The sequence below is a fragment of the Brachyistius frenatus genome, unplaced genomic scaffold (assembly GCF_029030835.1).
Source record: "Brachyistius frenatus isolate BFR_SWC_R1_liver_20210118 unplaced genomic scaffold, ASM2903083v1 Contig_83, whole genome shotgun sequence".
In the NCBI taxonomy this organism is placed as follows: Eukaryota; Metazoa; Chordata; class Actinopteri; family Embiotocidae; genus Brachyistius; species Brachyistius frenatus.
Window position 1 is genome coordinate 789,709 of NW_027210682.1, and position 10,375 is coordinate 800,083.

Below are 10,375 nucleotides of genomic sequence, written 5' to 3' on the forward strand. Positions count from 1 at the left end.
TCTAAAAAAAAGTTCAATTTAGACCTCTTAATTGTAACTTTATGGATATATTTCAACATGATGACATGCTACAGAAAGGTTAAAGAGTGATGTCTAAATAATGCACAGGGCCATGCTGCTTTGTATATTTTTATATCAGGTTTCCAACTTGACATAAACAATCTAATACACCATACTGCCATAGTCCTCTGCTAAGTATTAACTCAGTGAGGCCACAAATGTTCATATTTTGTAGATGATAGTGAACCAGCCAACAGGCACAAAAGCAGGACCTCTCCTGAGGAATGCAGCCATCTTTAATAGACCTGTGCTCTCCCTACTGCCACAAGTCACCAAAATATAGCCTACACTATGCACTTAATATAAAAGTTGCCCTGCTAATAACAAGTGAAACATCAAGGATACTGAGGTCTAATCAGGCCAGACATACCTTCAGAAAAACGGTGTTATTAAACAGCCTTTTCACTGCTTAATTTCTTTTTAGAAAAAAATACACTTGTTAGCTCCAGTAAACAGTTTTTTGTTAATGCTCACCTATTTATTCATGTTCTTATTGTTCATGTTATGTTCTTTCACATCATTTAAGTGATACTTGTGCATTTAAAAAGGGGCTGTGTCGATGTTGAGCACTGTATTGTACACAGGGTTGTGAATGGCAGCGTGCAGGGCCTGGCAACGTAACGTCAACGTAATCCTGTAGTGACGTAGCTTCCGGTCCCGAACTTCCGCTCCAGAACTTCCGCGTTGCACGTGTGTTTACTAAAAATGTGGACAACCTGAAGCAAGAAATATTAGTAATAGCAGGTTATACACACTAACTGTTTGTGTACCGGTTTAACTATGGGGAAACTAAATGTCGTGGTATTGAGATACTTATCTCGAGATGACTTCCGAGTTCTCACCGCGGTAAGTAGCAAGCTATCCGATCGGTACTGTGCTCGTCTCGCTTTGCCAGCTAATAGGCTAACTGACCCAGCGTGAGCTAATGTTCCCGAATATAATACACCAATTTCGTCAGGAGCTTTTTAACGAGCTGTCAAACAGCTGTTCAATGATACGGCACAGTTGTAATGGCAATTTCAGTTCATATTCAAGTAGGTGGAAAATACATTTCGATAGTATCCATGTGATTTAGTGGTTGACTGTTGGGCTGATATAACGTTGGTGGGTTTACTGGAGACGGATTACAAACACATGATCACAACTGAGGCATCAATGGCATGAATATCCCGAGTTTTACATGTCAGGCAGTAATGGGAACCGATAGCGTGTCTCCTGCGTTGTGTTTCCTATTACTTTAAATGGTAGGTTTGGCTACAAGGGTTATTTGATGCTATAGTCATTCCCCTTCTTCATACTGGCCCTGAAGAGATCCCCTTTGAAAGCAATATAAATGTCAGTCTGGTCAAGAAAATCTACAGTCCACTTTCTGTGTATAAAAATGTATTCCATAGTTCAGCTGAAGTTCATATCTGTGTTCGTCAAATCAAGCATTTGTCTTCCAAAGTTAATCTTTCGTTTCAATCTTGGCTGAGATGCAAGGTGTAACTTGCAGAAATTTGTATTAAGGACACTCTATTTTCATTTCTATAAAACAGAAAGACTGAAAACTAACCAAAACTATGTGATAACAAATGGGAGCGTGTCATGTCATGTCAAATAGATTTTTCTTTCAGCCCTGCTGCAGTTGTGACAGTCGCTGCAAGCAGGTTTGATTATCCGCACACTAAATTCTGTCTTCCTCTGAATATTCCCTCACGCAGGTTGAGATGGGGATGAAGAACCATGAGATTGTTCCAGTTAGTCTCTTGTCCTCGATTGCTAGACTCAAACATGGTGGCTGCAACAAAGTCCTCAGAGACCTGGTGAAACACAAACTCGTGGTCTATGAATGCACCAAGAGTAAGAAAACGCACAGCTTTGTCTCACAAGTCGTGATGGAGAGAGAGAGACTATTTATCTGATGTGGTGTGTGTGTTGATTTCAGATGTCCAGGGCTACAGGTTGAACTATGGAGGATATGACTACTTGGCTCTGAAGACCTTTTGCTCCAGAGAAGTGCTATTTTCTGTTGGAAACCAAATGGGTGTTGGCAAAGAGTCAGGCAAGAAAAAAAATATCTGTATAAAGTACATCAATATTTGTATTACTGTTTGACTGTGGTGATCTGGTTAAAATCAATAATAAGAAATCTTTTTTTTTATCCCTCAGTAAATCTCAATCTCAAATCAGATGTAAAGTTATTAAACATAAATCATATAAATAGTTCTTCATAAATTTGTCATGTCATCCAAATATGTTTCCACTAACAGCCCTTCTCAGTTCAAATGGGAGCTGTTACGTGACATTTTTACCCTCTTACCTACAATCATAAATTAATACAAATCAGACAATTAAAACTAACTGCTCCAATAAAAAAAATTAAACAGAACAAGACGGAAGTTTTAATTATTCCCACAATCTTCATCTAAATGTGAATGTGTTCTCTATCAGATTTCCAGGCTTCACTGCCAGGTCAGTCTCATGTTTATAAAAATGTTTCTTTCACCTGTTCACCATGTGTAGATATCTACATTGTGGCGAGTCCAAGCGGTGAGCAGTACGCGCTGAAGCTGCACAGGTTGGGTCGGACCTCCTTCAGAAACCTAAAGAACAAGAGAGATTACCACCAACACAGGAAGAACATGTCCTGGCTCTACCTCTCCCGCCTCTCTGCCATGAAGGAGTTTGCCTACATGAAGGTAATGGTCAAAATCAGAGGAAGTATGTAAGTTATTGGAATAGAAAGAGAGTTATCACCAGCGATGTTCATAAGATGTGCAGTAGGAATGTCATTTTTTTATTTTCTTCTTCCAGGCATTATATGATCGAGGCTTCCCTGTTCCCAAACCTATAGACTATAACAGACATGCTGTAGTGATGGAGCTCATCAATGGATACCCACTGTATGTAAACAAGCCCTTTGTCTTTGTTGCTTCATATCAGTGTAGTCCTCCCACTTAAATTTCCTGACATAATATTTGTGCATTGTCTTTCAGGTGTCAAGTGCATAAACTGCAGGATCCATCAGCCCTGTACAGTGAGTCTATGGAGCTGATAGTCAAACTGGCCAATAACGGCCTGATCCACGGAGACTTTAACGAGTTCAACCTCATGTTGGATGACCAGGACCACATCACTATGATCGACTTCCCTCAAATGGTGTCTACATCACACACCAATGCTGAATGGTTGGTCTCTCTGACATGAACTTGAAAATCAAAAGATATAATTAATAAAACAATGAACAGATTTGCATTTTGTTCACTTCTCCTACTTCTGTTTGTAGGTATTTTGACCGAGACGTCAAATGTATCAGAGATTTCTTTGCAAGGCGATACAATTACGAGAGCGAGCTCTTTCCAACTTACAAAGACATCAGGTAAATGCTTATACTGCAAACACACACACACACAATGGAAGTAGTGATAGAAGTATGCAGAAAAGTTTTTTTTAGTGTAAACAAACTTGTGCCATTGTGTCTTTTTCATAATCTTGTTACTGTTATTTCCTCCAGGCGGTCTTATTCTCTCGATGTTGAAGTCTCAGCCAGCGGCTTCACTAAAGACCTGGAGAGAGATGGTGCATTGCTACACCCAGCTGGACCTGAGGAAGAAGACGTTGATGAAGAGGAGCAGGAGGAAGATGAAGAGACAACAGATGAGGAAATAGAAAAAGAAGAGGAGAGTGTTGACATGGAGGAATATAAACATGTGATGCTGGAACTGGAGGGATTGAAAGTCAGTGAAACACTGAGAAATATACAAGATCAGGAGGAGGAAAAGAGTGAGAAAACACAAGAAGAGACTGACACGATACCCATAGCCAGAGGCGATGAAGAAAAGGAGAAGAAGTTAGAGGAAGAGTTGAAGGAAGCAGAGGACCAGTGCCCAGAGCTGACAGACCTTTCTGCCTCCAACAAAGAGTTCAAACCTTTCAGGTGAACACTGTGTAAAGTTGCAATGCAACTTTCAAAATGAAGCAATTTTTATTCTAAAAATCAATGTTTACGTTCTCCACCTGCAGCTGTGGTTTAGAGCCAGTGAGTAATTTTAGGTCTGTTGATAGGATTGCCTGGTAACTTCTGAAATTCAGACATTGGCTGAAAATACAGTATCATCTGTGTCAAAATAAAAGCAGCCAAATTACAAAACTACTGTAAATTTCTGTGCGTTGCTGTAAAATGTATGATAATAGCAACTGATTTCTTTCCCCTGCAGAGACTCGGACAGTCTTCTACACATCGCAGGATACAGTAGGAGAAGAACAGACAGTGAGGCCACAATGGGCAGCACAGGGAGCTGCTCCACCATACCACCAGTAAGTGAGCTGCAAAACTCACTGCTGTCTGCAAGAGTGTGTTATACTGAGGGGACGGTGGGAGCAAGGACACTATTACATTATTGCAACAAAATACAAAGTATTTGACAAAATAATTGAAAAAGAAACGATTACTTGATGATTATTTCTCCAGACCTTGTTAGCAGCCACACGATTTTTTTTTTTTAGATGTGGACAAGAACTCAAATGGCCTGTAGGTGTTGCTACAGAGCTTTCACATGCTGTTACAGTTAGTAAAAGAATGTGACTCATAACATGTCTACTCAGTGTTGTGACTGGACAGTGCGTACATTCATCTGTAGTAACCTGCAGCTGCTGCTGTTCTTCTTCTTGTGTGTGCTGCAGGAGGTTGTCCGCCAGAAGGTGCGGAGGCAGCTCACCAAACAGCAGAAGGCAGCACAGAGGAGACGTCTGCAGAAGGGAGAGGCCAATTTAGTGACCCAATCCAGGAGGGACAACCAAAGTAACATCAAGTCTAGCATGGAGAGCGCCTCCTTCTGGGGATAAGTAGGACAGATGGAATTCATGTCAACATGCTTTTTTTTTTCTTTTTTTTTTTTTTTTTTTTTTTTTGCATGTCGCTGAGTTCCTCTACTTTTGTAGAGTTGCTATCCAGAGTCTAATGTAAATATGGACTACTTATGGATGTATAGTGTGATTAAACAATGAAAACATACATTACAGCTGAAGTGTTTTTTTCTCTGTCTTTTCAAAGCAATGGACATTAACATTAAACAACCAACCCTGAAAACGTTTTATCTGTCATGGCGTGCTGTAAGAAATTATGCTAACTATGCTTCCTAGTCAAGATGAATACCTACTCGTGTGTGCCAGATCAACCTCTAGTATCGCTGCAAAAAACAGGAAGGTGTAGATTAACTGGCCATTATACAAGTCCGGGTGGCAAAGTGAATAATGGAGAGCTTTTGTTTTAAATAAAGTGATGGCCCAAAGATCTCCAACTATTAGACTTGCTCATGTATGTGGGAACATGCTTCAGAACACACTGATATAGTTATCATTAAAAGATGCAGGAAATAGACCTGCTCCATAGATACAGCGTGAGACGCATAGTAGGAAAAGATGAGAGAAGTTGGGAGCTAAGAAACCTCTTAGAATTTGGTTAATTTATGTGTAGGGCTTTTAGAGAGTGGGTGAATTCAGACTTGAACAATGGCCTTTCATAGTGAAGAGGATGAATGGAGCTCAGACCCCGGGCTCAGTGGGTTCAAATTTGTATGTGAAGTCAAAAATATCCCACCCCCCACATCTCTGTAGATATTTCATGTTGGGTGGAACTGTTCTATGATGCCAGATACTGAGATGTAAAAGAAGCTTTAACAGGACTATAAACGTTCATGTTTTTTTTTACGTTAAACTGCACTCATTCAACTTGGCAACTTTGTGCAGGTCTTAAACTGTCCGATTCTGTTCAGGGATTAGCCAGCTGCACAGCCTGAGGGGAGGGGCTCTGCATTCCAGCCCTGCACCTCTGTGTGTGCATGTACAGAGGGAGCGAGGGGCCCTCTGAGCTAATTGGCAGAGAGAGTGACAAAGGTGGTCTGCTTCAAAAGAGAAACCCTGGTGAGATGTTCACACAGGAGAGGAGTAGGAGGGGAGAAAGGGGGAGTGGAGGCACCCTCAGATTTTCAGTTTTCCTTATGATGTCTCCTTCCCCCGAGATGAGTGGTGTCTGCTCAGTTCTAGGGTCATGTGTGCCGTGTTTTGGGGGACCATTTTAATGAGAAAAGTGAACTGAGTGTGTTTGAAGCATCAGTGGAACTAAACGCTGTGTGAGAATGAGTGAAGTGAAAGTGGAGGAGAGCATCATGTCCTACCTTTCACAGAGTGAGACTGACACCAGCCCCAAAGATTGTAAGTATATGAGAAACTTTGAAAGAAACTTAAAGGTTAGTTTTTGCAGGATTATATTAGAAATGGATTTGAGAGTCAAATTGTTTCAATTGCTAAAACCTACAATTGTGTTTATCTCTGACCTGACAGTTATGCATTAAAATGATACAAAAACAGGTAAACAATTCATTGTTTTATAAGAACTTATAAAGTACCTCCAAAAAGTGTCCCAGTTGCCATAAACTGAACAGCAGTGACTTGTCTGCCATAAAGTGGAGGTCACAGAAAACATAAAAACTTGTTTCAGGGTCATAATAAGCTCCGTGTTAGAAAATGCTGACTTATGTAAGTTATAACGTGTGTCCTTCCGTTTCTGATTCTACTTAGATAAACACTGTGGGAATGCTGATGTATATGAAAATGTCTAGCTTGTATATTTAGGTTAACATTTACACAGTCAAGTCTTCTCTGAGTTCAAGTTCTCTTACATGATAACACGGAAGAGCTATCAGAGTGTTTCATAGTGTCCTAATTGTGAGATCCACGTGTGTGCAGTGAATGTGGTGGCCATTCTCCATAACTTCTGGGAGCAGAAGTTAAACGGTTCCTCCAGTGAATCAGATAGTTTTGGTGGGAAGGCAATCGGCCAGACAGAGAGTCTGCTGTTGTACGAGTCTGCACCGTCCCCTGGTCCCCCGTACGTCTGCTATGTCACGCTTCCTGGAGGAAGCTGCTTTGGGAACTATAAGGTGTGTTTTTCATCATCACTGCTGTATAGCAACATTTCTACTCTTGGTACTGCCATAGTGACTCAGAATGTGCACCAATTATCCTTAATGTTCTTGTAGAAATATCACCAACATGGGGTGAGCATAAGGAGACCATAAATAAAGTAAAAGTCAATATTTTTATGAAGTTATTCTTCTATCCTAATAATAAAACTGCAAAATTAATAGAAACTATAATATCAACTGTAAATGTAATAAATACAAGTCACCAACTATGTTTTAAATTAAATGTTAGTTATACTACATTAATAGTACCTGTAATATTTCAAAACAGCAATTTCTCTGTTGCACCACAAAATATATCGTATTTTGCACAAAATCAACCATCACAAGTTTTCTTGCAAATATTCATTTTTCATTTTAATGTTTTTATGACTATATTTAAACTTTCACATTGAGATTCTTAGAAACTGTCTTGATGGCCATTCAGTGGGAAGAAACACACCATGACTGATGGTTTTAATGTTGTTTTACACTGATATTGTTTAGTTTAAATCCCATGATGCTTCTCAATGGGCTCATTGTGCCCCAGACGGCAGCCCCCAGCTCAGAGTAGGCATGTGATTGGTTATCTGTGAATGCCTCTAATATCCTAATCTCAATGGTGATTTGACTTCTGATCCCATGATTAGCTCCAGTTAAGTGTAAAATCATAAAAAATGTAAGCATGGGTGAACATTTACAGGCAGGACTTACAGACTAAAGTCTGTCAACTCCAGGCTCACACTGATCCATGAAATTTCTGTTCAAAGTTGTTCCCATTGTGCACTCTTTTATTTTTTAACTCTTTCTCATCCTCAGGTGTGTGACACTCAAGCAGAGGCTCGGAGGGATGCTGCTCGTGTGGCGCTCATGAACTCACTCGTGAATGAACTGCCGTGTCGATGCATCAACCCTCAGTTCATCACTCAGAGTTTGCACCAGGCAACCACAAACAGTGCTGTAAGGTCAAGCCAGCACAAACACACATTATTACACTTTAAGTGTCTCGACATGAATATTCACCTGCACTGTTGTCTGTGTAAAGGTCTCTATGGAGGATGCATGTGATTCAAGCACGAGTATTGGAATCTACAGTTTGCTGCTCCACTCCTACATGGGAAAGACCATGTTGGAGTTCCAGGTAAAATATGACACCTTTTGGAAAATGCGGCTTTTGAAGTGCTACTTTGCACTAAAGCATCTTAAATAGTGTATTTACAAATAAACCCAAATTTTAAGTGTTATTATTTCACTTATTTAATAATTACTGAGCCAAATATGACACACACAAAAAAAATCACAAACAGTGGGTGGTAAGTTAGGTATCATTAGACCCTAATGTTTTTTTCCCCCCTGTTTATCCCCATTCCTCTTCGTCCTCAGACCCTGGCAGGGAGGTGTGGTATGGTACACCTAATATGTCTACCTTTGTGTAAATAAGCACATGTCTGCAGACAGGGGGTTATTAGCAGGAGGAAATGGGTTCATTATCATTCCTGCTGAAGCACAACTCATAGAGATGGAGACATTCCAAGTAATACACACACTATACGCACACACATGTACATCCATTAAAACTTTGTCTCACACATACACACCTCGAGGTATGCAGATGTCAGTGGTTCGTACAGTGTATACGTGCAGTTTGTGCAGGAGGCGTCGACTAGTTTGGCTGTCAGGATGAATCATAAACAAGTAACATGAGTGAACAGCCCAGCATGTACAACATGGACTTCGACCCCAGATAACTTACATGTAATGTTTTCCATCTGCATCTCATTAGGTCAACTTCAGTTATTGTATGGACTCTCTCTCTGTTTAACACTAATGTCACAAGCTCCTAACACATATCAGCTGTTCTCACTGGTGCTGTTTAATGAATCAGGGTGAAACCTACTTGGTACATAAAGATTTATAGTATATTGTCAAACCAATCACCCACAGTTTGGGTATGGGTCAAAGAAATATTAGAAAAAATATCTTTATCTTTGTCAGACTTACATACGCAGATCTGGATGCTTGGGTTTGTTATTCAAGTCATCACTCATGGGGATGAACAAGACTTTTTCTCTGTGTGTGTCTCTTCCCCATCTTTGTCTCTCTGTAGGAGATGATGACAATCTTCCAGTTGTTGCACTGGAACGGGACGCTAAAGGCTCTGAGGGAAAGGCAGTGCTCTCGACAGGTAGCTACAGGTCTTGGCAGTCGTACATCTCAATGCTGGTTACAGTGTATTTGTCTCCTTATAGGGATAATTTGCCTTTTTTTCTTTCCTCTATCTCAGAGTGTGATTTCCTATTACTCTCAACGAAGACTTGACGAGTCTATGTTCAGCAGCATGGCTCTGGACTGGCTCGGCCGGGAGCAGAAGACACCGGGGCTGCTGGGAGTGGAGTTGCAGGTGGCACAGAGGGAGCTGGTGTTGGCCCGCCGTCGAGGCATAGAGCTGCGCTTTTACAAGGAAAAGACAGAGATCCTCAGTTTGGCTCTGAGCCAAGCCTACATTCACCACACACCTGAGATGTTAAGCCAGGCGTCCAGTTACACATACAAGCAAGAACAAGTTCCTTTACACACATTTTACAGCCAGGACACAGAAGTCCAGATAACCCCACACCTTTAGTCCTCCATAAAAACTCACCGCAAACAGCCTGTCAAACCTCTGGCAAACACATGCCCTCCAACTTTCCTTCATCATGCCCACAGCAGACTCTAAATGACTTTTAATAGACTGATTCAGAAGGTTGGCCGATAGTCGTTTGACTGAATGGATCAATGAATAAATGAGTCATTGCATGTGTCTGCTTGATATGTGACATTTGTTACAAAGCAAAACTTATCAAACATTTTCACAGCCATCGTGTTTCCTGTAAATGCTAACAAGAGTTCAGTAATCATCAGCGTTACAATTATTGTGTTTAAGTGTTTATTAATGTTCTAACATTACTAACAGTCTAACATCAAATTTAATTTCATGACTATAAAAAGACAAGTTACGAGTGTGACACATATTCATTTAATGATGTCAGAGCAGTTGGGGATAGAAAATACTGTCAGGTTTGTATGTATCTAGAAAATATTATACAGTGTAGTTTGTCAATTCAGAAGCAGCTATCATTATAAGAACAAGCATGTACGGTGTTATTTGTGACAAAATGCATCAAGGCCGAGAGCATTTGATTCGTTTGCTTATGGAGAGGGAGTGATTGCATTTTAAAGGGAAAATATTGAGTTTATCATTGTAATATACATTTCAAAATAAATATTTTTTGTTACTCGTGGCCTGTTTTCCCTTTGAATCCTTATAAAAGTCCCATCCCACACTTGCTTTTTTTTTTTCATACTATAATATATTCAGACAATTATACATA

At 40.2% G+C, this 10,375-nt stretch overlaps 2 protein-coding genes across 2 annotated transcripts; both read left to right on the top strand.

Annotated features, from left to right (window-relative positions):
• The first annotated feature begins 730 nt into the window (after nt 1-730).
• riok2 (RIO kinase 2 (yeast)) lies at nt 731-5,056 on the top strand. Its single transcript, XM_069709515.1, has 10 exons — nt 731-906; nt 1,764-1,902; nt 1,988-2,104; nt 2,566-2,741; nt 2,857-2,945; nt 3,039-3,230; nt 3,329-3,421; nt 3,557-3,979; nt 4,260-4,359; nt 4,726-5,056. The coding sequence occupies exons 1-10, from the start codon at nt 841-843 to the stop codon at nt 4,885-4,887; spliced, it is 1,557 nt and encodes a 518-aa protein (XP_069565616.1). The 5' UTR covers nt 731-840; the 3' UTR covers nt 4,888-5,056.
• Nucleotides 5,057-5,999: 943 nt separating this feature from the next.
• lix1 (limb and CNS expressed 1) lies at nt 6,000-10,285 on the top strand. The gene is made up of 6 exons (XM_069709434.1): nt 6,000-6,255; nt 6,790-6,983; nt 7,824-7,964; nt 8,050-8,145; nt 9,112-9,189; nt 9,289-10,285. The coding sequence occupies exons 1-6, from the start codon at nt 6,180-6,182 to the stop codon at nt 9,625-9,627; spliced, it is 924 nt and encodes a 307-aa protein (XP_069565535.1). The 5' UTR covers nt 6,000-6,179; the 3' UTR covers nt 9,628-10,285.
• The last annotated feature ends 90 nt before the right edge of the window (nt 10,286-10,375 follow it).

Bases quoted from the DNA above. Each gene is read 5' to 3' on its own strand.
- riok2 (XM_069709515.1), top strand. From the start codon at position 841: ATGGGGAAACTAAATGTCGTGGTATTGAGATACTTATCTCGAGATGAC. The intron at 2,105-2,565 runs GCAAGAAAAAAA...CACCATGTGTAG, and splicing joins GGGTGTTGGCAAAGAGTCAG to ATATCTACATTGTGGCGAGT. The intron at 2,742-2,856 runs GTAATGGTCAAA...TTCTTCTTCCAG, and splicing joins AGGAGTTTGCCTACATGAAG to GCATTATATGATCGAGGCTT.
- lix1 (XM_069709434.1), top strand. From the start codon at position 6,180: ATGAGTGAAGTGAAAGTGGAGGAGAGCATCATGTCCTACCTTTCACAG. The intron at 6,256-6,789 runs GTAAGTATATGA...ACGTGTGTGCAG, and splicing joins TGACACCAGCCCCAAAGATT to TGAATGTGGTGGCCATTCTC. The intron at 6,984-7,823 runs GTGTGTTTTTCA...TCTCATCCTCAG, and splicing joins GCTGCTTTGGGAACTATAAG to GTGTGTGACACTCAAGCAGA.